The sequence below is a fragment of the Passer montanus genome, unplaced genomic scaffold (genome assembly GCF_014805655.1).
Source record: "Passer montanus isolate IOZ18808 unplaced genomic scaffold, ASM1480565v1 scaffold47, whole genome shotgun sequence".
Lineage (NCBI taxonomy): Eukaryota > Metazoa > Chordata > Aves > Passeriformes > Passeridae > Passer > Passer montanus.
In genome coordinates this window covers 304,989-332,142 of record NW_024369596.1, presented here as the reverse complement: position 1 = coordinate 332,142, position 27,154 = coordinate 304,989, and the positions used below count along the sequence as shown (strand labels likewise).

General features: G+C 54.0%; 1 protein-coding gene across 3 annotated transcripts in view; it reads left to right on the top strand.

Annotated features, from left to right (window-relative positions):
- Window positions 1-27,154, top strand: part of ZBTB16 (zinc finger and BTB domain containing 16) — a 54,074-nt gene that overhangs the window by 19,691 nt on the left and 7,229 nt on the right. Inside the window, exons 2-4 of one of the 3 annotated variants that reach the window (XM_039722136.1) lie at window positions 7,109-7,206; window positions 14,902-14,988; window positions 25,111-26,663. In XM_039722136.1, coding sequence (XP_039578070.1) covers window positions 7,109-7,206; window positions 14,902-14,988; window positions 25,111-25,475 — 550 coding nt within the window. In that variant the 3' untranslated portion in view covers window positions 25,476-26,663. Of the gene's footprint in view, window positions 1-7,108; window positions 7,207-10,365; window positions 12,988-14,901; window positions 14,989-25,110; window positions 26,664-27,154 lie in introns of those variants that run through there. The other 2 variants (XM_039722135.1, XM_039722137.1) reach the window with 2 other exon arrangements.

Here is a 27,154-nt window from a genome sequence, read left to right as displayed (position 1 = left end):
GTCCAGCCTTAGCCCTGTGCTCAGGTCATCAAAGAGAGTGGAAATTAAAACAAAATTCCCCCTACCCTAAAATTCTCCCCCTCATTTAAGTTTCTCTGTGCTCCAGCACCTCAATAGCATATCCACTTTTCCCCTGTCTCCCTCCTTTTGGTTTTTTGGGGACTTTTGCCATTTCCTTGAGGCTTCAGGAGCTACAGGCTCCCCCTTCCCTGGGGAGCAGCAGGATGGTGCTGCCTGGACCATCCCAGGACTGCTGCCTCTGGAAAGCATCCGATGCATTGTGCTGAATGCTTTTCTCCCAAAATGGTTTGGGTTGGCAGGGCCCTTGAAGCTCATCCAGCTCCCTGCCACGGACAGGGACATCTCCCACCAGCCCAGGCTGCTCGAGGCAGGTGTCCCAGCCATCCTGAAGGTCGGCAGGAAGGAGTGGCCGAGGCCAGCGCTTTGCTGGTGCTCCAATGGCACGCGTGCTGCTACGGAAACCAGATGATGAACATATTTTTAAACTTGGAATCTGCGAACCGCTTATTATTTCTGAATTAGGAATCCAAACATCTGCATAGTCACGCCGCCGCTGCGGCAGATGTACTCGGCGCGAAGGTCACTTTGCTGCTCCGCGGAGATCTCGTGGCCTTCCAGAGCAGCAGCTCCTGCAGCCAGGACGCTCTCCCGGCCTCTGACACCCGTGTGCCCGGGGCCCAGGCGCGTCGCTGTCACCAGATGCCCCAGGAACAGCGGGGACGATGGTTCTGGACGTTAGCGCGGTTATTGCCAGCGGGGCCGCGTGCGTGGCCACGCGTTAACCCCTCTGTGACTGTGCAGCTGTGGAACTGCTCACGTCAGTCTCCAGCGTCCAGGGGGTGCAGCAGAGATGCAGGGCTGATCCCAGAAGCTGCTGACACCCGGTACTCAGCGTGCTTTCAGTAAATTGTGCAGGGCTGCATCCTGAAGCCCCTCTTGAACGCGGCAGATCCGCCCACCTCTGGAGCTGCAGCAGCATCTGTGCCCATGGTCCTGCTGGGATGCACAGGGAAACTTCCCACTGCCAGCTGTGTCCGAGGGCTGCAGCTGATGGGTTCTCATCCGTGCTTACCCCACCCCTTGCAAACCCATGGACCCTCTTGCTTGGGGGTCTGGGACACACAAAGGGAATGCTCGCATGGATAAAGCTCTCTCCTGGGGAATTCCATTCAATAACGAATATTGAACACAGATCTGAAACCAGGGCCTTGGAACGCGTTAAAAAAAATAATCTGTATGCTGCCCTTTTTGCTGTGGGCTGTTTGTGTTGTCTTTTCCCAACCCGTGGAGCTGGAAGCATCATTCCAGTGGGATGCTGGAGCAGTGGATGGGAGATGCTGCCTCACATGCTTGGCCCAGGAATTTTGCCCTTTGGCAGCATTTGTTCACATTGTTGTGGACAGGCTCTAAAAAAAGATTGGAATTGTACATTTGGTGTTTGTGGCCTGATTCTTGTCAGGTAAGGCAGGACAGCAGGATCCTTTCCTAGGTTTTTTCCAAAGGGGAAGTGTTGGCATCATGTGGAATGATGTCACTCCGCAGCATCTGGTTTGAACTCATAAATTAGCTCATGGTAAGTATAAATATTGTACAGGCAGGGAATTTCAGAGCTCTCTATTGATAGCTGTTCCCTCCCCCTGGTTGGTTGTTTGGGGTTTTTTACATTAAACCATTCAGAAATAGTAAAATCTTTATTTCCAGCTCCTGTGAGATTTATTTATTTGTTTGTTTATATTTAGCAGCAGTGGTGGTTTGAGGGCAGGTTTTTGGTTGGTTTTTCTTTCCTCCTCCTTAATTTATTAAAGTGAAAGGAAGGTCTCAGCTCCCTTCCCCCTTCCCCGTGCCCTTAATAGCTCTCCCTGCTATTTTAATCCGCCGGGCTGGGAGCTGAGGGCAGAGCAGTGACTGCAGGAGCCGAGCCACCAGGACCATGGCCTGATCCAGTGTCAGTCACCAAGGGTTGTAAATAGCCCCATCAGGGGAAAAATCACCCTCTTGGCAGCCCAGGTGTGCTGCTGGTGTCCCAGGATGGAGAATGTGGGGTTTGCAGTGCTTGGTGTCCGCTGACCTTGGCTTCCTGCTCTGTCCCCACTGAAATGAGATGTGGCACTGCCTGAATCTTGATAAAATAGATCAGGGATGAACCAATTTCATATTAATTTACAATCACTGGGGGAAATGGGGTGGCAGGGAGGATTTTTGAGGAATGCAAAGGGATACTGGTCCCATTCTGGCTGCCCAGTGTTCAGTGCATCACGTCTGCCGTGGTGGGGCTGTGCTGGCTGGCAGCTGCCCCTGTGGCAGGGCACTGCCGTGATGGCCCAGTGCAAATCAAATCAGAAGGCTCCCATAAAACTCCGTTATTGCTGCGGCACAAAGTTAGAACCGCTGGAGGTTTGTGCTCCCTGGCACTCGTGCGCAGCAATGAATATTTTATAGGAAAGGAAATACTTAGTGTCTGGATCTTTTTATAGCTCTGACACTCCCATGGGTGTGAGTTGCCCCTCGCACCCTCACCCTTTGCTAGCACTCACAGGGTTGAGCCCCTGCAGGGTCCCCTGGCCCCACAGCATCCTCTGGTCCCACTGCCCACAGCATCTGCCAGCCCCACACCCCGCAGGACCCCCGTCCCATGGCATGGCATGCCTGGGAGATGCAGGGGAACAATCCAGGGAGATGCAGCAGGATGGATGGGGGAGATCATGGGTTGAGGATCTTGACCTGATGCTTGTAAAACTGCTGTGGAAGTCGCAGGTACAGATTTCTGTTGGTGCAGGACTCTGAGCACCGCACTCACGCGTTTTTGCCTGGCTTTGGACTTGTCAGGATTCTGCTGTTTTGCTTGTGTCATGCAGCCCCCCGATTCCCCCACTGTGTTTCGTGTCCCAAAACACGGATCAGTGGATCAGGCAGGATCCACGGACAGGGATGTGCAAGCCCCTGCAGCCGTGGATCTCCCACGCCAGGCTGCTCCAGCCACGCGCTGCTCCAGGCTTTGTCCTGGGGCTCGCTGCTCCAACAGGTACTGCATGAACCTCAGCTGCACTGGTGCCTTTCCTCGGCAGCCAGGGGCTCTTGCCTTCCCTCAGTAGCCGGCCACCCTGCCAAGCTGTGCCCTGGCCCGGAGATGACAAAGTGCCCTTTAGTTAATTGCAGAACGGATCGCCTGGAGTTAAAAGTTCTGATTTATATGACTATGGCTCTAACTGCTCAATAACATGGGCCCGTAATCTACTTTCATTTCAAACAGAAGGGTGATTTATGGGGCAGCATGCCGCTTTAGCTCAGAAATGAGGTGTTCAACATATGCTCTGTTGACATAAATTTGGAATTTATCGCTCCTGTCAAAACTGCCTGTTGGACAAAGGTGCGCATTAAGGCAATAAATGGCTTGGAATAGTTTTCTGTCAAATTTCCTAACCATTGTATTCACTCTGTTTGAGGGGAAAAATACACACTTAAAAGTAATCAAACAGCCAAGAGCCATGTGTCTTTCTCAGTGTGGAGGGAGGGGAGGGGGTCTCCCCTGCTTCCCAAAAAGGGTGGCGGGGAGGGGCTGGGATGCAAGAGTTCCCCATGTACAGAAAGCAGAAGGCTGTTTTAGGCAGGGTTTTAAGCAGGCAGAGCAGAGATTTGCTTGTGGTGGCAGTGGGACGCTTGCAGTGGTCTTTAGCTGCTCCCGTGCCCACACCCCAGTGTGCTCCACCAAAGTCCTGCACCCCGAGATGCTCTGCCAAGCCCCCGCGTCCCCGAGCAGCGATCATGGGCGTTTGCCACCGAGCCCGGCCTTTTCACACAGAGCACCCTGTGGGGAAAACTCATAATTTTTACACCACGCAGTCTCGCTGGAGTCGCCGTCCCTTTGAAGTGCTTTTTGTGGGGCATTTACAGGCCTTTTTAATTACCGGCAGCTTGCGAGGGGCCAGCCTCTCGCCCGGCTTTTGTTTGCCGGTGCTGGGCGGGGAGGGGGTGTCGCTGGGCTTGCATTCCGCCTGGAGAGCCCCTTGCCAAAGCCCCGTGCTGGGGCTCCCTTGGGAAGGCTGGATCCAGGCCTGGGACTCTGTGCCATGGGCATCCTTGTTGGGCATCCTCATTGCCCTGGGCACCCTCTGTGCCAGAGCATCCTCGGGTGGTATCTCATGACCTGGAGGCTTTGGCTGACTTTGCTTCCATGCACTTCAAGTGGGACATTGTGTAGGAATTAGAGGAAAACCTTTTTACAAAAAAGGCACTTTTCCAACTTGCATCTGCTCTCCATCCCATGGGCACCTTCTTGGCTGGTGTGCTTGTAGGGACCTTGCAGGAGAAAGAAGCACAGTTGCAGCCTCGTATCAGAACAATAAAGCACGGTTTATCTTTTGGCACAGAGTTTGGGCAGCACTGGCATGTATTTTAACGCCCTTCACTCCCCCACCCCCTCTTTCTGGAGGCACAACTTCAGAAGCACATATTGATCTTTCCCCTCAGATCTTAACAGCCCGAGCAGCCGTAATACCTTGCTTACATCTGCCAGGTTTTTGTGCAGTTTTGCAACATCTCCTTAATCCGGCGAGCAGAAATAGAACGTTTCAATCATATTTCGCTACCGGGAAATGGAGCAGATAAAGCGCTTTAAGACCTTGTTGAAAGGGACCCTGCAAGATGGCGAGTGATAAGAACGTCCTAGAAGCAGGCACCGAGCGGAAAACTTTTGTTGCTGCTGAAATTTGTTGATAGAGATATTGCAACTAAATTACTCTTTGAGTGCCCTGTGCCCCATTGAAAGGATGCAGAGAGGATGTGATCTGGGGACATCGTAGCGCCCTGGGCAGTGGCAGGTGGATTTCCAGGGCACCGTGACACCCATGGGGTTGGGGGTCTCCTCATTTCCGTATTTTCCCCCTCTGTTCTTGGAAGATAGAAGAGGTTGTTCTAGCCATAGGTTTGGGAGATGCAGAGGAAGGAAACTTGTCCTTCTATTTCTCTGTTTCTTGAGACTTGCTTAAAAAAAAACCCAAACCACCATGTTTTACTTGAACTAATTAACCAGTGAGACTGTAATCCAGGGAAGAGGCGTTCTGGCCTCAGAAGGGGCAGTGCAGACCCAGGGTGTGTCGTGGGTCTTCCTAACAAAGTGGTTTTAGCCCGGTGTTAAGTGCAGGAGCAAGCACAGCCCAGGCCAGGGAGTGTGACAGGCATGTCCCAAATTAAAAATGCAAAATGAGAAGGTTGTCACTTATTGAGCTGCTCGTTGGCAGCGGAGCCCTGTCAGGAGGCTGGTGTTTTATTTATTTTTGCAAGGCGGATAAATCCTTTGGATTGTAAACCTTCTTGGCCTGAATTCGTGCATGACTCCTAATCCTCTGCTATGACACAGTGAATTCAGGACAAGCCTGATTAATAATTACATTATACAGCAAAGTTGAGAGTTGAAACCAGCTCCTGCTCCTTCCCTCTCCCTTCTGCTCTGAAGTATTCGCTCACTGCTGAACATCAGGAGGTCTTCTCCTGCTCCAACTCTTCCCATGCTGCTATTCAGTATCCTGCAAGGTGGGATGTGGGGCTGGCAGCCAGGGAACAAGCCCCTGAGCCCCATGGGGCAGGGTGGTTTGGGCTCTGGGCTCTCTGCAGCAGTGAGGGGTGATCCTGCTTGCAGTCAGAGCAGCAGCTGCTTTGCGCCAATAAAACTTACACCTCAGGAGAAGGGCAGCAGGAGCTCACAGGCACATGGTCCTCGCAAGCCTGCACAGCTGGGGCTGAGCCCTCCCGCGAGAGGGTCCACATCCAGGCCTGGACAGGACCATTCCTGTTTTGTCTTTGGCAACAAGGCAGTAGAAATACTCTCGTCCTGCTGCGGCGCGATGATAAATGGTGGCTGCGATCAGAGGTCAGCACACAGCTATGGGCTGTGTAACTCCTCAACACACACAAATACTTCTCTGTTTACAGCATCCGATGTTGAAACTTTGCACGTGCTGCTGTCCCCAGTCCTCCCCAGCCACAGGTCTGAGCAGCTCATGGTGTCCGAGAGCTGGCAGGCAGCAGCCCGTGCGTTTGGGGCTCAGGGGCATTGAGCAGCGTGGCTGTCCAGCACACAGCCAGGTGGCTTTGCAAAGAGTCTGTTTGCCACCAGTGGAGGTGGTGAAATAAAGCACCAAGCCCCCATTCCTCATGTTCGGGGCATTGTGTCCCCCTGTGTGCCCTTAGCAGCACAAGTCATTGTGCGGACTGAGCCTCAGGGTGCTCCCTGATGGGTGGTGGGGGCTGAGTTGGTCCCAAATGGGAAGGAAAATGAGTCTGGGGGGCTGCCAGGGACAGCAGCGATGTCTTGGGAAGGGGATGGGATTGGCTTGGTATTTTCGGACTTGGACAGTGTTCCTTTAATGCTGACCTCCTTTAAAGGTCATTCCACTTGGTCCGGAGCTTGGTTACCCAAAGGTGGAGCATCAATGTCTTCACAGCAAGGAATGGGCAATAATGCAGAGCCTGGCACCCATTGCTGTGATCAGTGCCTGTGGGCAGTGCCCTGGGCAGAAAGGCCCCTCCTGGTAGCAGGGTGTGGGGGCTGCTCAGCCCCTGGCACGCTCAGGGTTGTGCAATGCCCCGGGCGTAGCTCGGTGTGTACCTGGGGCTGCCAGGAAACCGTGAGTGGCATGTTTCCTGTTTGCGAGCTGGTGGCTGTGTTTGTTGCTTGTGATTTGTGTCATGCTGAATTTGGATGGAAATTGGGATTTGGTTAGAAATGCACACAAACAACCTCTTAAAGTGGTTGGAGTTTTTTTTGGAGTACAGTGCCTTTTTCAAAAGCGCTCAGAACATGGGGAAGGAGTTTGCCAACATGGATTTTGCCTTACCTCCAGATTTCAGATTTATCAAGTTTATTAAGACTCCAACAATAGCAGAAATGACAAACACTGGTGGGGAGAGGGTTGTCTCCTCAGTCCTGGGGAGTCACGTGGGGCCCCCCATCCGTGCCCTCCCTGCAGCGCTTCTCAAGCCAGCGCTGACTCTGGGCAAAGTGTGGGCTGCAGGAAGCTCCGGGCTGTTTCTCTGTGTTTTGGGTCACTTCCCCCCGTGTGAGCACTCACCCCTCTTTGTTCTCCCCTAGGAAGCTGCACAGTGGGATGAAGACGTACGGATGTGAGCTGTGCGGGAAGCGGTTCCTGGACAGCTTGCGGCTGCGAATGCACTTACTGGCTCACTCAGGTGGGTTGGGAGGGCTGCCGGGCTGGGGCTGGGGGTGCTCTGCCTGTCCACCCCGGGATGCTGTGCTGCCCAGCTCACACGTCTCCTCTACAGCAGACACGTGCAGAGCCGGCTGCACCCTTCCCCGGGCAGCACATCGCAAACTTGTTCTCCAGTGCCCGGTAATTTGATTTATTTAAATTTTCTTTTTTGGAGTTTGTTTTCAGTTCCTTAATTGTGGAAATATTTTCCAGACTAAGCAGCTTGGAATAACAAACTCTACATGCCACGCAGCTACTCATGGTCAGCCCTGCTCGTAGCGTGAGCATTGTTTCCACCTCGGGCCCCCACCACAGGTTCGTTAGCAAAACTGCAGAATTAGGCGTTCTCTGACTAATGAATCCAAGTAGCAGGTTCACAGGCTGCAGGGCCTTTAATTAAATAGATAGGGGAGGGCTGGAGCGCTGCACTGGAGGGAAGACTTGTGCTCTGCCTGTCCATGTCAGCTGATGCTCCCCTTGGGGTGCAGTCCTGGCACAGCTGGGGACTGATGTGGGGAACAGCCAGGGGACCCCTGGACCCCAACACAGTCAAGAGTCCTTGTCCTCCTGCTCTGAGGACAGGTCTCTGGGGGGTGGCAGGTACTGTAGCCACACATCTGCTTGCACATAGCTTGGCAGTGAAGCTGTACTCTATTTTAAATGCTGTTTTGCCCTTTAATCTATTTTTTACCTGTTTTCATATGTTTTCCCCCACTTCCTCTTTTTCCTGGGGTATGGGGGCGCTTCGTCTGGCCAGCTGCTGCTCTCTGATTTTTGGTCAAAAGCCCTGACCCCGTTCCCATCCCACCCTTTTTTGGGAGGCAGCAGCTCCTCAGAGTGCCTGCAGACAGCAGCAGGTTGCTGTGGTGGTCCCTGGGATGCTGGTCCCCCTGAGTGCTGGAGTTAAGGATGCTGTCCCCCCCCAGGACTGGGGCTAGGGCTGCTGTTCCCCCCAGCAGTGGCACGCACGGCTTGTGTTTGTTATGGTCGTGCTGGCTCCCAGCCTGTCCCTGGCAGGCAGCCAGCTTTGTGGGTACAGTATGTACAGTGAACGCTGAGCCAAGCTTGTCATCGCACATGATTAATTTTTTTTTTTTTTTTTGTAAATCCGGCGAGGGCTGGGGGGGTGGGGAGAGCTCTGCCTCGAGCTCGCAAACAGCCGCTGTGAATTCCAGCGCTGTTATTTATTAAAGCAGGAGACCTTTGCACCTCTTCCCTCGCCTCCCCCCGCCACCAGCCCTGGACGCGCTGAGGTTATGCTGGAGCAGCAGTGCAGGGCTCGTTTTCAGCTCTGAAGGCAGCTTTGCCTCCACACCAGTGTTTAACTGGGAGTTTGCAGCAGGACTGTGCCCCCTGGTACCCTTTTCCAGCCCCAGTGCCAAAGGGCTCGAGGGTGTTAACATTGCAGCTTCCCCATCAGGTGCTGGTGGGTTATGGTGAAGGTTCCTGCCGAGGGCCTGGCTGGGGACCAGCCCTGGGGGCTGTGGTGCTCTGTGGCAGGCTGGGCTCAGCACACAGGGCTGTTGTGCCACAGCCTTGCAGGTGCAGGGGAAATGCTTGGCCCCGTGTTGACTCTCAGTATAAAGTGTAAATGTAAAGCCCTTAGTGCCATGCAAGGTCTTTCCCTACCTGCTGCCCGTGCTGCTGGCAGACAAGCTCTCAGAGATCTCTAAGGCTGACATGGAGAGTTGCCCTTCTCCCAGAAAAGCAAATTGTCAGGGGAGGCGAGGTGGGAGACTCAGCCTGTTGGTTCTATGGCTCAGAACACTGGTTTGAGCAGGGAGGCTGATCCCAGCACTGCTGCTCCCTCAGGTGCATCCTCGGCAGAGCTGATGCTCTGTGGGTGCTCATTCTCAGCCTGGGATGCTGGTTACCCAGCACCTGCTGTGGGCTGGTTTGTTCCCCAGGACAGGGAGGAAAGGGGGTTTCTGTCTGTCCCTGCTTGCTTTGCCTCTCCATGCAGCAGGAGTGGCTGCTGTGGAGATGGCTGTGCTGCCCTTCTCCATCTGGGCTGGGAACGGTGTGCAGGGATGCTCACGGGCAGCATGGGGAACAAAGAGGCAGCAACCCGCAGACCCCTGCCCTGTTGCTTTCTTCACCCTCAGGAGAGGCAGGAGAAAGCCCCAAGGTCCTGCTGGGAGATGGACGAGCTGTCCAGGGAGCTGGGGCCACCAGGGGAGCGGGGTCCGTGCTGGTGGGGATGGCCCCCCGACAGAAGGGGACGGCACATCCCACCGCGGCGGAGGCAGAGGGGCTCGCCCGGGCCGGCGGGCGGGCGGGGTGCGCCGGCCCCGGCCGGGCCCCGGCGGCTCCCCGGGGACCCCCCCGCCCCGGCTGGCCGGCGTCCCGCGCCCGGTCCCGGGTGATGTCAGCGGCCTGCCGGCAGGTCTGGATGTTCTGCCAGCGTTCCCGCGTTTATGATCATCCGCAGATGTGCATCCAAGAACACACTGTACCCACAGCAGAAATTAATGCAGGCTTGACTGCCGGCCAAGCCGCGCACACGGGGGAGAGGAAGAAAGAAAACAAAAACTGTTTAATGCTGTTTATAAATTATACACTGGCTGATGAAAAATACATTTCTCTTAGCCCCCACCCCTCCCCTCCCCATCCTCTCTGCCTCAAGAGCCTGAACTGAGACCAGAAAATTATGGTTTGCTTTTTAGCTTCTGTTTTGGCCGGGTTCCTGGACCTGGCCTCTGGGTTGAAGCCAGCTTCTTGCTTCTCCCCGCCCTCACCTGATGAAATACGTTTATTTTTCACCCACCGTCTCTCACCGCTCCCTTACTGGCATTATTGACATTATGGACGTATCACTGTGATGTTATTGAGGGCAGGGTGCAGAGCGGGGTGCCAGGACCCCTCACACCCACCCAACGCACCCGACGTCCATCCATCCTCCTTGTTCCCTCGCAGTGTCCGTGGCCATCACTGCCCACCTGCTTTCTTCTGCAGGGGGGGAAACTTCCCAAACTTCCCCCGGGGTTGTGCCGCTGGAGACCCCCCCTCACTTGGTCTGGGAGGCAAAAGGGGCAGGAGCCCCCCCACGCCTGCCCATCCCTCCCCGCACGCTCGCCAGCCATTTACGCAGCTTTTGTGTTGTTTTTAATACCGCTAATGTTTATCATTTGCCCAACAGGCTTGACAGATTTTGTTTCCTGTCGAGCGGCGGCGGTGGCGGAGCCCCCCCGGTTGCCAAGGAGCCGCCTCCCCGCACCGTCACGGGCTGATTTGGTATTCCGCGCGGCGCCCCGCCGCATTTCTGTATGCAAGACAAAGTGTTTTGATGGAGGACGATTGCAGGAGTGTCTGGAGGCTGTTTGGAGTTTTATGGGCTGTGCAGTACGCGCCGTGCTCGCTCGCCGTGCGGGGCTGCCGGGGATGGGGTCTGTAATTTTTTCCCTGTGGAGAGGATGCTGCTGGAATGAGTGGCACTGGCAGGGGCAGCGGGAAAGGGGGCTGTGTAAAAACCCGCCAGTTCGGGATCCCAAGTCAATTGTTACAATTAATAATTTTAATTGTCGTTTTTTTGAATGAAAATGCTCCCTGCTGCACCGGCCCTGGGTGGTGCCGGGGTTGGTGGCACTGCCTGGCCGAGGCTGGGTGATGGTGTTGCTGCTGAGCACCACCTCACCCTCCCCCAAGCCCCTGCTCCATCCCATCCATCCCATCCCGAGGCTCTCCAGGGCAGCTGGGAGGTGCTGCCACAGCATCCTTCTCAGAGGAGTTTCCAGCGCTCCAGCCCAAGGTCCCTCCTCGCTCTGTAATGCCCACACCTCACTTTTCCTGATGTTCGTTATCACCTTCCCGTGGCACTTCGGGGAGCAGGAGCTGAGGCTGAGTCTCCAGGCCTGCTCTGCAGCTCTGTCTTTTTTAAGCCCTTCTTGGATTTCTCTATGGTATTTTTTTAGCACAGAGATTTTCATGACTTGTCTCTTCCACTTGGGTGAAGCAGGGGAGAAGGGAAATAATAATAATGATAATAATAATAATAATAATAATGGCAATAATAAAAATCCGAAAGCGGCTTGATGTGGGCAAAAGAAGAAAACAAGAGAATGGGATAGAGAACAGGCTAAATTTAAAATTGTAATTGGCTGACTTCCACAGGCTTGCGGGTGTTTTAATGACTCATAATAACTTCATTTAAAACCAGCTGAGCAGAAAATAGATTGGAGAGGAGCCTCAGGCCATTATGGATTTGTTTTTTTTTTTTTGACAAGCTCTGTTTTCGGCAGCCAGGAAGGCACTCGCAGAGGGCTCGGCTGCTGCGCTCCCCGAGTTGGTGGTCTGCCCAGCAGAGATTGTATAGAAGCTGGGCTGGCTCTTCTCTTTTTTTCCCTTTTTTTTTTTTTTTCACTGATTAAAAATAGATGCCTTGAGGTATTATTTTAGCATCGCTGTGGTTTGGTGCTTTTTTCTTTGCACTTCTGATGTGGTAAACGGAACATAAATAAAATTGTTTTTGAAATTACTGAATTAATTAGGTAGTAAAGCAAAGGCAGTGCATAAATTTTCTTGCTGATTTTTTTTTAATCCATATTTCCCCCCCTCACATCTCCATCTTCTCACCAATTACAGCCTGTTAATAATATACAATCCCAAATTTTTATTAACTGCTTCTGCTGAGGGAGGGGATGTCACATTCTACTGATGGGGCCATTGTGCCAAAACAGCAGTGGGGAAGGCTGGATCCTCCCCCATCACTCTCCTCACCTATTTCCCATCTTCCTCCTCCTCCAGAGGATGCTGCCAGTCCCTCTTTTCCCTTTATTCCTTCTCTTTTCCTGAGCTAGCGTTCAGCATGCCTCTTCCATAGCCCCACGGAAGTTTCTCCTCCCCAGTAAATGAATTAAATGATGGGCGTTGGGAGGGACTGTTGGGATGGTGGTGGCTGCATCAAGATGAGCTCTGCCCTCCCAGCCGCCGAGCTGAGCCTGGCTGGTTGGGAGGGAGCTGCAGCCCGGCCTGTGTCGTGATCCATGGGGCACCCCGCTCCGTGTGACCTGCCAGCCTGGCCCCTCAGCTTTCTTGGAGGGCAAATTAAACAACTGGGCTTCAAAAAGACCCCCAAGATCATGAAGTCCAACCTGGTGGCTCTGGGGGCACTGCAGGCCTGGGCAGCTCCAGCCTCGCTTGGGGGGCACACGGGGCAGTGATGCGCAGATCGCTCAGGACGGAGCAGGCAGCAGCTCCTCTCCCGCCTGCACCAGCGACCTTTATCAGGCAGGGGCTATAAATGTGCTTGTGCGGGTATAAATGTACGGCTGGGGGGCTGGTGCCAGCAGCGGGGCTCGCGCCGAAACGCGGCCGATACTTGGCAGCACGCGGAGTCCTGTCCCATCCCATCGATAAGATCATCTGGAGATACCTCTCTCTCTCTCTCTGCGTCGTAGGCGATACGAGGCGCTGGCTAAATATACCCTGCCCAAACCTGCGCTGATGGTTTCTGTTTAAAGCGGGGAGGAAGGCAAGGGGGGCAGAAGAGAGCCCTGCCATGAGCTCCGCTTTCCAACGTGTCCTGCTCCCTTTCATAACAAACAGCAAGCCGTGGTGGTTTTTTTTCTGAGCCCTGTTATAATAAGCTCAGATGTTGGATGACATTTTCCCAGTGACTCACATAGTAAAATTAACCTTGAACTATTTACATATTCAATCGCCGCCCTCCTCCTCCTCCCCCTCCCCGCCGGCGTGTGTACATTACAGGAATTCTGGCTCCGTATCAGTTTTTTGTTTTGCTGATGAGAAAAAAAAAAAAAAAGAAAAAAAGAGAGAAAAAAAAACCCAACCTCCCCCCGCCTGGAGTACACATCTACTTGAGGGAAAGAACACGCAGTCCTGGCCTTTGGAAATTGGCAGGCGGCGTGCTGTTCCCGCGCTGATAAGAGGTACTGTAAATAAAACTGTACGGCAGCGCCTGCTGTAAATGCCCCGCGTCTGTACTCATTGTTCTGACAGCTCCGGCTTTTTTTGGGTCCGCTGTTTTGGTACACACTGTGCTTCCTTATGTAAGCCAGCGCGCCCGGCTCCTCCCTGCGTTCGCCCTGTTTATTTTCGCCTCGCCAGGAATTTTTCCTCCCCCCCTCGCCCGCCCCCCGGCCAGATGCTGGCTGCCTTTGCCTCGCCGGGCTGTGCCTCCCTGCGGCCCCTCCGGCCGCAGCTCGCCGAGGGCACTGGCACGTCTCTCCTGCCCGCTAATCCCGTGTGGAAATGGGCAAGGAGAACCAGACCCGGTGTTCAGCAGCGCGCCCGGGAGGGCGCAGCGCCGGCAGCCCTGCCCGGGGAGAACCTGTTGCTGCCGCATCCTCCCGGATCGCTGCCGTGTCCCCGTGGGTCGCTGCCGGCTGCGGAGGGCCCTGCGGAGCTTCGAGTGGCGATGGAGAGCCATTGCCTTGGCAACTGCCGGCTCGCACTGCCCGCGCTGCTGCCCCATCCTCGCCGCCCCGGCCGCTGCTCCCCATCCCACTTCCTCCATCCCACGCTCTTCCTCTCCCTGCTGTGCCCGGAGAGGGCACCCCGGCAGCACCCACATCCCAGTGCCCCACATGGCTGGTGGGGTGCCACCGGGCCGGCAGCAGCCCGGGGGAGCTGCCCTGGAGCGCCCCAAAGTTTGGGTGTGTTTGCCCCTCTGGGGCCGCCAGCGGCCCAGGTGCACTCGGGTTGTTTTGAATGCAAAGTTGACATCGCAGCGAGGGCGGCGGGGAACAACATATGCACAGTAAACAGGCAGACTGTCATATTGATTAACAGATGAGACCTCTATTATCGATCAGCTCTTGGCGAGAAAATTTATCACTTTTAATTTCGCCGCTGCCAAATATTTCTGCCTGCGAGCCAGCCGTTACCGAGACAATTTAAAGGCAAAGGAATTCTCTGCTCAATGCTTCTTGTGATACCTCTCTGCCTGTCGCCTTCTCTACCCACCTTTCCCCAGGTCCCACCCTGGCTGTGGGATGCAGGGCTCGGTGGGGAGGGAAGGAGAGGGGAGAGGCAGTGTGGACCCCTGAAAATGGGCAGCACAGCATTCTGCCAGGCAGTGCCCCCACCTTGATTGCTGCTCTGTAACATTCAGCTCCTCGCAACAGATGAATCAAACCTCAAAATGGGGCTGTGGCTTTGTCCCACAATGCTGTTGGATATGGTGTGTCATTAATCTGCTTTCATTTAGAAGTTACTTATCTGCTGCTGGGCATCCTGGGTTTGTCCTCACCCAAACCAGCAGCACATTGATAGTAATTTTCTAAGAATTGCCCCAAATCCCACATCTCTTTCCAATAGTCAGAGATGCCTCTGAGCTTCTTGCTCAGTTGTTGCATTCCAGCCACATCCCTCATCAGGTGCATCTTTGGGTACCAGCAGCACCAGCCACGATGGGAAGGGACAGGAAACCAATTGCAATTGGATAAGTTGCAGTGCTAATGAAATGCACTGATATGTAATGATTTTAAAAAATAGTAATAATCTTTTCCTGGCAAGCAGCTCTGTATTTTGCTGTGATGTGCAAGGAGCAGGAGCACAGGGCTGAATGAGGCACTGCTTTTGCTGGCTGCACAGGGGACATTAAACACGCAACCCCTCCATGGCACTGGTCCTGGAGCGTTAATGGCAGCAGCAGTGTGCAGGTGTGCGTCCTTCTGTCCATGGAATAACGCTGCTCTCCCTTTTCTCTCCCCAGCGGGTGCCAAGGCCCTGGTCTGTGATCAGTGTGGTGCCCAGTTCTCGAAGGAAGATGCCCTGGAGACGCACCGGCAGACGCACACCGGTACGTGGCCCTCCCCTTCCACCCTTCAGTTACGGGCAGGCTGTAACATTTGGGCTGCCTTTGTCACCCTTAGCCCAACAGAGCTGGACCTTCTGCAGTTCCTGCCTCTGCGCTGCCCAGGCAGCCCCAGCTCCTCCTGCACTAAAGCACAGATTAAGGCATCAGTTGGTGCAGAGCTGCTGCACCACTGCTCAGCATCTGCATGGGAAACAACGGCAGAACAAACGTGGGGTCGTTTGTCCCCTTTGCAAGCAAAGCTTGTCCCTGTCCAAACCCCTCCCAGAAGTTGGTTTCTGCCGTGTTTCTGCTCTGGCACTTCCCAGCCCTTCGGTGATGCCACCATCAGGAGCACAAGGATCCCTTCAGCCTCTTGCAAAAGCTGCCGTGCCTGGGAAGGGTTTGCCTGGGGGAGTTCACAGCCGGGCAGACCCAGGTGGAGCCCTTCACCCTCCAAACTAGACTGGAGCAGGACAGAGCGCCTGCTCCTCCTGTGCTATATTGGGAGCGGTTTAACCGAGCACAGGTTCGTCTTTCAGTGCTGAAAGCCCTGATAGAAATGCCACTGGCAGTGAGTTTGTGCTCAGGGCTGGCACAGACATCTCGCCCCACTTCAGGCTGGGGGTGTGAGGATGGATGCAAAGTGCTGTGTCACCGGGCAGGAATGGCTCCAGCTGTCACCCGGTCATGGAGCTGTGCTGGCCAAACACCACTCCATAAATCTTAAAGTACTTGCCTTCCCTGTCCATGCCCATGCAGCTGCAGGCTGGGTTTTGCCATTCCAGGTCTGTTTGGAAGCTCTCTCTGCTGTAGGCTGGGGAGAAGGGCTGTGAAGGGGCAGCCAGCACAGTGAGGGACTGGCTGCACAGGGCTGAACAACCCGAGCCCAGGCAGGGGCTTCAAAGTGGCCAAGCAAGTTGCAGAGTTCCCCCTTTCCTTCTATTTCCCAGACCTGTTGAGCATCCTGGGGTGACAAGTGGCAGCCCAGCCACGGAGCTCAATGATGCCTGCACCCCAAACCATCCTGCAGATGCAGAGCAGTTTGGCTAACAACCCTGACATTCCTGCAGGGATTAAACCCCCTTTGGCTGGTGGATCCTTGGGGCTGGACTGTGCCAAAGCTCAAAGGGCAATGGGCAACCAGAGCAGGGGGACACAGTGACCCAAGGGGAGCTTGTTATCACTGCCCCAGCTGCAAACATGGCAGAGAGGGGCTGAGTGGCCAGGGCAGGCAAAATGAATTGTTTCCTCTCCTCTGCTGGCATGGAAAGTATCCCTCCCCAGCCTTGCTATAATTAACCCCCTTCCCAAATAATAGCATCTTCCAGAACAGGTTTGTTTTGGATGTTATTCCTTTGCCCTTAACTGCAGGTTGGCTGGCAAAAGACCTTGAACTTTCCAGGTGAAAGAAATGCATAACCCTTTCTGGCAGAGAGGCAGGTAGAGGCCTTCAGAGATGGCATCAAAAGCTGAGCAGGGTGTCTGCTACAGGCTGACCAAATCCACTCACATTACTCAAAAATAGTGTTCAGGAGAGATGTGGGACCTCTCCACAAGAGTCACTGCTTCCCCACATGACCTACAGCTGTGGAGCTTTGTGCAGGAGATGAAGGGTTCTCAGGGTTTTCTTTCAGCACATGGGGCTATTTCTCAGGTGGACTCTCAACAGCACCCAGGACCCCCTTTATGTTATTTCTTTTCCCCACTGCCCTCCCTGCTGCTTTGAATGATGGTAACACAAAGCCAGGCTGTTGTACATGTGCTGCATCAAGCACTGCTCGTCTCCACAGCAGAAAACTGACACCCCACTTCCTGAGGCAAGGCAAAAAACAAGAATAAATACCAAAAAAAATAGTTCCTGCTTGTAAGCACGGCGCTGGCAGGGCTGTGTGCAGCCCCACAGACACGGGGCCGAGACGCCCTCTCCGGGTGTGCACTGTCCTTGGCCCCCGTCCCGCTGCAATAGGAAAAGCAGCAACTGTTTTGGCTCATCTTCCAGAAGCACAAGCTTGGTGCTGGGGAGGAGAGCATGGAAAATTCCTCACCCTTCTCCTCAAATGTAGAGGAAAAACCAGAATGCATTGAGATGGCAGGCTGAGCAGCCCCGGGCAGCGCCGCTGGGAGTCGGGATGCGCACACGAGCGGTGTTCGTGCTAACGGGCCCTGGGCTCGTGCCGGCGTTTATAAATATCAGAGGTGACTCGGCTCGAGTTTCCTCCCGTGTGCCAAGGCAGTTAGCACACGGCAGCCGGCGTCAGTCAGCGGGACAGCACACATTTACTCCTGACCCAGTTTCACGTGGGCGTGAGCGACACCCACTACGGGGCATGTTTGCCTCAGCAGGTAGTTGGCTTTTTGGTTTGTGGGGTTGGCGTGCCCCCGGCCGCGCCACCAAGGACGGGGCAGGACCCTTCACTCTCCCTTGCCCACATCCCCTGGGTGCATTCCCTTCCTACATCCCACACTCGCATCCCTCATATCCCTCGTATCCTCCGCCCTGAGACACCAGCAGCAGAAAGGAATTAATAAAACCAACATGTAACTGAAAATTGAAAAGCTCTATATCTTCCCCCCTTTTCTTCCCCCCTGTTTTTTTTTCTTTTGCTGGGATGTTGGTAGCGTTTTGATTTAATAGTTGGCCAAACACAAGGGTCTATTTTATTCAGAGTTTACAGGCCTCAGGGCTGTTATTCCTCCAAATTTAATAGCATTGAAATTGCAGGGTTGGCGATAATTTGCCTATCACTTTCTGCTCTCCCATTGATGTTTATTGTCAGCGGGATGGAATCTCAATCCGATTCACTTAGATAACATGTCTGTTAAACATTTAGATAATTGTGCCATCATTAACTTGTCACATTATTTTAGAGATTCAAAACAGTCGTGCAGCATAAGCGGAGGTACAAAGGGAGAAAGATGTGGCGCGTGAGAGCAGGAACCCGGGAGCAGAGGTGGCAGGATGCCCCCGCGCTGGGTCCCATGGCAAGTGTTGTTCAACGACTGCACAGGGATTTTTAAAATTTTTTAAATTATTTTTGTGTTATACACCAGAGCTCTCGGTGTTTTTCCATAGAAGAGCATCCCAGCAACCCCATTACTGGCTTGGGTTTGCCAAGGAATGCGTGGGAGCCTGGAGGAGGTGGAGGGGGCATTGCGCCGGAGCTGCACTGTCACACGGGCACGCACCACCCCTGTTCTTGGCAAATGTACATTGAGTCAAGTTTATTACATGTTTGTCTTATCTCCTCACATTTGCTTTGCTTTCTCTGCCTCAAAATGGTTCCAGCCCAAAACCTTGCAGTGATGCTGCAGATGTATGGCACACTGCTTCTTCCAGTGTGGAAATGACAGATTTTGAGCAAGTGAAACATAACACATGAGTTTGGTGATGTGAGCTATAAATCACACTGAAAAACAAATTCTGTATTCCTCACACTCGGTGTGGCACCACAATTAATGGTCAGGCCAGCACTCCACTAGGATGCTGGCATGACTCTGCCAGTGGCTGGGGCTTGTCTCAGTGGTGCCACTGGCCACCAACAGCCATCTGCAATGTCCCTGCTCCAGCAGCAGATTTGGGAGATGCTGTTTGTGGCTTGTCCTGCTGCATCCTCTTCCACAGTTTGATCAAAGCAATGCCTGGCACAAGCACCTGGCACAGTTCCTTACCAAACCCAACCTGACATCTTCCTGGGCTGCCTGTGCCTTTCTGTTACGGTTTCACAGGACTCAGGAGGGTTTTCTGAGAGCAGCCCAATGAGACTTTGAGAGGAAATATCTCCAGATCGTGCTTTTCTCCATAGCTAGAGATAATGCACTGTAGTATTAAGTATGCTTAGAGGCAATTATGTCTCCCGTGCTCGCCTGGGCTGGGGGAGGGCGCGCCGGCGGTGCCGTGCTGCGATGGACAGCCGATGCTTCGCAGATTTTCTCTTGGTGCAAGAGTGGATTGTGGATGCTCAGGTGCCGGCCCCAGCTCACAGAGGGTCTGGGGGCAGTGGGTCCTAGGGGCGCAGCACAGAGCCCCTTTGTCTGACAGTAATGTCCTGTGACAGCACTTGAAATCTGAGTCCTGGCGCGCATTCCTGCAGCCGGGAATCTCCCTGCCTCCCAAACCACGGCTGCTTCTGCCACTTTGACAGCAAATGGCAGCAAGAATTCCCTGTGCTCCTTGGTGCACACATGGGGAAACGTGATGAGGCCAGGCAAGCCGGTGGGTTCACCAAAAGCAGAGAGGAGATGGGAGCGTGGCAGAGCCGTGCAGCCACGATGGCATCGGGGCCAATGGTCCGCCTTTAATTTTCCTGTGCAAATACTATTTAAAGCACGATGAGAAAAGCCCTCTCGCTAAGCTACGGAGAAATCTTTCTTGTCCTTTAATTCTAGATGAAGGGGATTAGTGTGAACATATTTAACCTCTGACCCATGGACAAAAGCATTATCAAATTTAGTTGCCAAGTGGCTCCCCATTTAACCAAACCAGTGCGGTATCACTGCAAGTTTTTTCCCTCCCTCCCTTGGAAGCTTTAACATCTATTGTTGCCCTGGAGCACCAGAGGGCCTTGGCAGCCTCCCTTTGCTGGCATTCAGGGTGCTGGTCAGAGCCCCATAGGGGAGCACAGCATGACACGGTACTCACTGCTAGAGCCCATGAAGGCTGCACAAAGCCAGCCTCCCAAACAGCAAAGCCTTCTGTAAATGGGCCTGGTTTCTCCCTTGTTTCTGCATGCCCAACTCAGCGCTGGCCACGCGCTGGCTGTGGTGGCACGGAGGATGCTTGGCCATCTCTCCAGAGCACAGAGGGATGTCTCTGTCCCGGTTTGCTCTGGAGCACAAGGGATCAGCTATGGCAAGCTTGAGGATGCTCGGCATTTCCATGCTGGGCTTTATAAAAGAGGGATGAAACACGGTCTGAGAGGCGGCCGGGGTCTCCTGGTCCAGCAGAGGAATGCCGAGAGGGGCCTCCCGTCAGGAGCCGGTGTCCGTTTACAGTGCATCTCTCATAAACCCGGCGGCGGGGGCGAGGGCAGGGGGACCGGCCCTCCTGGTATGTGATTGATTATCTGGTATTTATGCCATTGAGGACTTTTCAGCGGCTCGGGGTCAGGGGGTCATCTCATGTGTCTTGCTGCAAATCCGCTTCCTTTTGTACAGTGCGGGCTGGGTGAGCAGACACACAAAAACAGCTTTTTCTTTTCCTTGGGAAAAAGGGGAGGGGGGCGGGCTGGTGTCAATGAATTTTTTTTTTCAGCCTTTCCTGAATAGTGTCCTTTTTAATTCCAAAGAACTTTTAATTAAAAGTAGCAGGAAAGTTCATCTCGACAAGGTTTAACTTACCTTAGCAGTTACTTTTGTCCCCCAGGATTCGCGTCTCCCCGCTGTACAAAAACCCCCAACAACTGGGGGCCAGGCTGCGCTCGGTGCCGCTCCACGTCTCCCCGGCTTTGCCGATGGGGCCTTTTCATCTTTTCTCTTTTTTTAATGATGGGGGTGCAGGAATAATAAGCAGATGCTGCGAGTCCCGGCTTTGTGCCTCACGGCAGCCAGTCGCTGCACTGGTGCAGCCGCCTCAGCCCCAAAAAGGTCATTTTGTTGGTTGGGGTGTGGAGCAGGGCTCCGTGACAGCTCCGTGGGACTGGAGGATGCCGGAACGGTGCCGCCTTGAACAGGAGAGATGCACGAGTGGGACGGACTGGCAATGGGCAGGTGGTGCTCTCTGCCAGGTGGGATGATGGCAGTGGTGGTGGTGATGGTGGTCTCCCATGGAAAGACCCCTCAGTCTGCTCACCAAAGCTGGTTTTTGGGAGATGGAGCAGCTTCTAGCACATCAGTTCAGAAGCAGTGGGGGAGATACTCTGGGTTTTCAGCAAAAAGTCAGATTGTTTTTTCAGCTGATTTCAGTCCAGTTTCTGGCTGGGAAGAGGAAATCTGGGAAGCTGGTGCAGTGATGACAAGTATGTGTGACAGCTTCCCATCTGATGCAGTGGCCAGAATGCCACCATGATTTGCCAGTGGTTGCCCCAGAGAAACTGGTTCTCAGGAAGGGCAGAGGTGTCCCAATGCACAGCTTCCTTGGGAATAGCAAGGCTGAATCTGGCATTCTCCAGAATGGTGTGAGCTTAGGGGAAAGCAGCACAAAAGGGAGGTGTTGCACATAAATGTTCAGAGACCAGATTGCTACATTTGGCCAGGTGATATGTTTTGCCAGGAAAGGGGGCAGTTTTCCATCAGTACCTGGAACAACTGAGTGATGGTTTTTGCCAAGGATGATTATGAGTCTGCCTGAATGGGTTTAATATGTATTTATACATTTTGATGGATATTCAGTACAATAAAAAGGCTTTGGGGTTACCACTTTGCCAGGAGGATGTGCCTCCAGCTTCGGCCAGAAGACTTTAGGGACTGCAAACAGCTTCAAACAACTGTTTGGCCTGAAAAAATGGAAATTGGGCTGGAGAGCACAGCGCACCATGGGTGTGAAGTGTCCACAGTGCAATCCCAGGCTAGAAGCATTAAAAGCTCAGGAACCTCCCACCTCCCCCCACCCAGGAGGTGGAAATGCAATAAAAAGGGTTGGGCCTTAAAAACTCCCTCTGCCAGGTTTGCATAGCACTCAGTTTCTTCGGGAAGAGGAGGAAGCAGTGCTCAGGCTCTGTCAGTGTGGGCTGGGTCAGTGATGCTGGACTCCCTTCCTTCCAAAGCCTGGGGACCACATTCAGGGAGTAGACTGGGGAGCAGAGGCAGCACTTTCCAGTGCTGGAAGAAGGGGTTAGGCATACAACACTCCAGGGTGGCTGGTTTTGGGGACAGGGGCGTGTCTGGACCAGTGCTGTCCCCAAGAGCATCCCCCACAGGCCTGGAGCTGCCCATACCCCTTGGATTGCCCCTCCATGCTGCGCTGGAGATGGGGACACGTTGCAGTCCCCCAGGGCAGCTGATCCCACACCCTCCCCAAAGCACATTTCCTGCTGAAGGCCCCGTTTGGGCCCACAGGCAGCCGCGGAGCTCCACCAGCGCGGGTCCAGCTGCCGCCGTGATTGACGCAAAGCCAGTCTATAAATAAAGTCTTTCTCTCCTCTCATAAAGACTTTGCGGTTTAGTTTGCTTTCAAGGTCAAGATCAGACCTTTCTAAATAAACACATATCAAAGGATCATTAGCGGAGCAGCACTGTTAAATTGAGATATTAACTTCTGTCAGCCGCGCGTTTCCTTTTTGTTCTGTAACTCGCGACTGCAGCGGGTTTTTATTATTTTGGCCCTAGGCAGTAGCATCTGGCTTCTGTAGAGACTGTAAAAATTAAAAAGCAACACAAATCATTGCGAGAGAAAAGCAGTAAATTCAATGATAAGAATTTAAAATTAAGATGTTTCGGCGCTTTTGTATTCTGCAAAACATGAAACGAATGAGTTGTGTGCCTGTTGCCATAAAGCCACCGCCGCTAATCGTCGCCTGGCTCCTTCCCTCCCCGCACGTGCCCTCGTAATCACTTTGTGAGCAATCCCAGGAAGCACGGTGAGGGAAGGTGGTGATGATGGCAATGGTGACAGTGATGGAGATGGAGGGTGGTGGGGAGGGCACAAGGTGCCACCAAAAGGGGGTGAGAAGGGGATGCTCTTGTCCCACCATACTCAAAGGAAGACAGAGGGGTCAAGCTGTGAGGGTGTGACTAACGAGCCAGTTCACGAGGATACGGGACCACATTGTCCCCCAGGTCCAGATGGCCACTGGAATAAATCACCCCCAGCAGGCATGAGCTGCCCATGCCAGAGCTGCAGCTCAGGGCACGCATTGCCCAGGCTGCTGCGGGCCCCAGCATCCCAAACATCTTCCATGTGCATCCTGCCCTGGGCAGTGGGGAGAGCAGGAGCGCGGCTGGGTGGGAAGCATCACTGCAGGAGCAAAAAATGAGGCATTTATTTTGGGGGGTTTGTTAATCCCCTGTGCTTGCAAGGTCGATGTTGTACAACTGCTCTGAAATGCCAGAGCTTTCCTCAGCGTTTGTAAAAGGGTGAGCTGGCATGGAGGCAGCAGGCAGTGCCAGAAGCTTGCCCTGCCCTCCTGTTGCAGCCAGAGTGTCCACATCCATCCCAGGAGGAAAACCAGCAGGGGCAGGAGAGCAGGCGGCGTCGGCTGCTTTTTAAAAATTAATTTTCCATAGTCGGTTAAAGTTGGGAAGAAAGCTGTGCTATCTCTAAGTAAATAATAATAATCAAACAAATGGCCCCTTGGGACAAGTTGCCTTCCATAAAGATGTTAATTAGCACAGAAGCCAAGCTGTGGAGTCCAGAGGCAGCCTTTGAAACTGGGATGATTTGGTGACTCTGGCACAAAATGTACACATTTCCTGTGTTTATCTTATGGGGGTTTTCCCCCCTTTCTCCACTGAACCATGAAGGTTGTAGGGGCTGTTTGGCTCAGCACAGTAATGAATGCCATCACCTCTCAATAGCACTGGAGTGGGTGGCACCACACGACACGGCTCTGCACAGCATCCCTACATCCAGACTGGCCTCTGCAGGGTTTGTGTCCCAAGAGCAGCATTCAGGGAGGGCTCCTTAGCACCTGCCTGTGGGTGCACTTCAGTGCTGCCACCAAAAACACCACTTTGGGTTTCATAATAATCCTCAAAACAGACTCTGAAACTGGGTTGATTTTCTTAGCCTGCATGCATCCACCACCGTCCTGGGGCAGTCCTGTGGGTCCTGCAGCCTCGGTGCTGGTGCCCGCTTTCCAACTCGATGGCAGCAGGATGTGCAGTGCTCCCAGGGCCCCTTGTGGCAAGCTGGGCTGGGCACCTTCAGGCTGTCCTTCAGGCCAGCTCTGCCTGAGCTCGGGTGCTGGAGCTGTGACAGGGGTGCTGCAGGCAATGTGCCCCACTGCTGCCTCTCCCAACCTTCCTGTAGGCAGGGCTGACAGGGAGGGTTCTCTGCCACTCCCTGGCCACCTTTGCCACTGGCGCCTTCCTCCCCAGTGCTGCTGTTCCTGCAGCTTCCCCTGCAGCAGCAGCCAGCAGTGTTGGCTGGGAGGAGCTGGTAAAGAGCCTTTGACATGCTGACAAAAATCATCAAATGTCCCTGAAATCTCATCTCAGGAGTGCCAACAGCCTTTGGGCTGCTGCTTTGCATGGCCAGGATGTTTTGGAGCCGCTCACCTTTGCTGTAAGGACAGCAGCAGTGTCAGGTCACCTCTGGAGCATGAACCATGTGAGATGGTGTTAAACATGAAGAGTGAAGGAGGGAGCCTTGTGGAAGACCCTGAATTATCAGGACTTGAGATGAAGATTTGGGGGGTTTAGGGTGCATGAGGCAGCAACAGGCTCTGTCAGCATCCTTTAACGTGAGCATGCTCACACCCGTGGTAATGCTGGAGCCTCCCCAGTGCGCCCCTCCACAGCCTTTCACTCCCTGTTCCTGTTACTTCAATAGTGGATGGATCTGCTCATTTTTCCAGTCTGACAACATGGGTCTGAGGGCAGGCAGGGAAAGATGGCAGCGTTCTGAAGAGGACTCAGGGCGGGGCAGTTTGGTTTGCACATCTCAATGTTGGTGCCACCACGCTGGGGCTCCATGGGGATGGCTTCACCAGCATGGGGGCACCACTCCCATTGTCCCCCCTCCCCTGCTGCCAGCACCCCCGAGTCACCCCATTCCCCAGCCACACAGCACGTCTGGGCTTGGCAGGGCTGCCAGGGGCTCTGGGGGGCCGGTAGGCCAGCACACGCACGCGTGCTCTAGCATGGGGGGAAAAACTTGAAGTCAAATGTCTGAAAGTCAGATCCCTTTTTAGTATGAATTTGCTGTATCTCATTCTAAGCACTAATTCCAATTTAATTGCAAGTGGCCTGAAGCCTCTTCAATAGGAGTAACAAATGGTTTGATTTTGTAAACTTCATCAGACTGCATTTTAAATGCGACACACTAGCCCGGCTCGAATGCCAATGAAGCACTGAAGTAGCTCTCTGTTTACTAATTATCCGTTTTTACTTCAAGCCACGCTGGCTGGCTTGTCTGATTAAATCGGATTTGTGGGATAGAGAACAGCTAGCAGAGTTTTCTCTATAGTAAACGAGATTGAAACTATGGCCCGCCTGGCTGCACACTGTAAATTATATTTCCTTTTAAAGGGGACGTGTCGCCTTTCTCCTGCAGTGCACCTCCCGCATCCATAAACTCCGCCGGGGCCCAGTGCCGAGGGAGACCCACCCCACCTGCCTCCCTCCCCCGTGGCCACGCGGGTTTGCAGTGCAGTGGCTGCTCTGGCAGAGGCAGCGGGTGGGGCGGCGCTGCAGCATCCCTCGCTGTGGCTCGGACGGGGCTGTCACACGCCGCGTCTTGCTCGTCATCACGCCCCTGGCCATCGCGCTGCTTTGGGACCGAGCTGCTGGAGAGCAGGGATGTGCATCTCCAGGCTTGCAGCCACAGGGTTTTCCCTCCCTCCATCAAGCGTCCCCCCACTAAAAAATCGGTTTTGGGACCACCTTGTATTTAAAAAGACCCTGCAAGATGTGGCCAACACGCTTACCCAAAGACCGTCTAACACCCAAATCACTCCAGCTTCCACCTCAGAACCCTGTGGCACTGCTAACAGCTGCCCCACTAGTGGCTTTCAGCTGCTGGCACAGCACTGGGTCTGGCAGGGACACAGAAAGTGGGGATGGTGGGCAAAGGTGGCAGCTGAACGCAGCGTGCGGGGCTGTGCTTAAACCTTCCCAGTTGCTAAGACTTCAATTCTGCGAGCTTGACCTACGCCGCCCCCTCCCTCGGTATCTATCTTTGTGCCCAGGGGCTTTTTATATTTTAATTTGCTTTTGAACGTCCTGCAAAATTAATGGCGTGCTCGGGGCCATTGTGCTGTGTACAGTAGAGGGAAGGGCCGTCGGCGCCCGCCGAGAGCCAGCGCGTTTCCCGGGGAATGAATTGCTCGCCCGCCTTCACCCCTTTTAATTGTTGACAGTAAAAAGCGTTTAAATGCTGCTTAATTTGTAATCATCTTCCTGCAAAAAGGGGAGAAACCATTAAAATGTCAGGGAAATGAATAAATCCGTCTCTCACTGATTTGGGGCGGCAGCATTTCTTTATCAGGGGTGATTTTTCTTCCAAAGGCTGAGGGCTGGCTCGGGGCTTCGGTGGCTGGAGCCCAGGGACGCGCTCACGGCAGGACACAGGGCTGAGTCCTGTGGCACCCAGTGTGGCACCCTCTCAAGAGTTTTGCCAGTTTTTCCCACTTCCCTTTCTCCAAAGGCGTGACATAGTTGGCACGTAGCCTAAAAAAAACCCAAACAACCTGAAGGCAGTGGGACGGCACCCTGCAGACCTGGCCTGGTGCCTGCTGTGCCCCTTGGCTGCTGGAGCATGTCACCTGCAGAGCCCCAGGGCTGGGGACAAGCTCCGTGCTCCGCTGGGCTCGGTGCTGGGATGCAGGGCCACCTCCCACATCCTCCACCTCTGGCCCGGTGTGTCAGCCTTTGTGTCTCGCAGATGCTCTCTGCTCTCAGAGCACAACTGGAAACGTGTGCCTTCACAGGCCGTGCCAGTACCCACTGACCTCCCAGCCTGTTTATTTACTGATACATTACTTGAAGAAGGAGACGGAGAAATGGAAAGCGGCGTTTTGCCGGTCTCGGGAAGCAGCACCTGAGATGGGGATGCCCAGCTCCAGCACACAGCCCCGTCCCCCATGCACGCACGTCCCCATCACTGCGGCTGCTGGAGTCAGCCCATTTTCCCATGTTTTTTTCCTTTTTTTTTTTTTTTTTTTTTTTTTTTTTTTTTTTTTTTTTTCCTTCAAGCGGGGGCCAATTAGTTTCACAAATGAGGGCCCTACGGTGCCAGGGAGGATTTGTTACGGCCCCGCGCGCCGGGCCGGCGGCATTGTGCTGCCCTCCGCCCCCACGGGAGCCCATTGTCCCCGGCCCCAGCGGGGGCTGCTGGCGGCAGATTTATCGGGGCCGGCGTCCCGCGGGCCGGGGCCTCCGCTCCGCAGCTGGCCGCGGCGCTGGGGGCTCAGCCCCGGGGACCTTTGACCCGTCCTGCTGTCACCGCCGGGGCCGCGGGGCCACATACCTCTTGGGATTTGCTTCGCACTGCCCGTTCGGGGCTGCCTGCTTTTTTTTTTTTTTTTTTTTTTTTTTTTTTTTTTTTTTTTTTTTTTTTTTTTTTTTTTTTTGG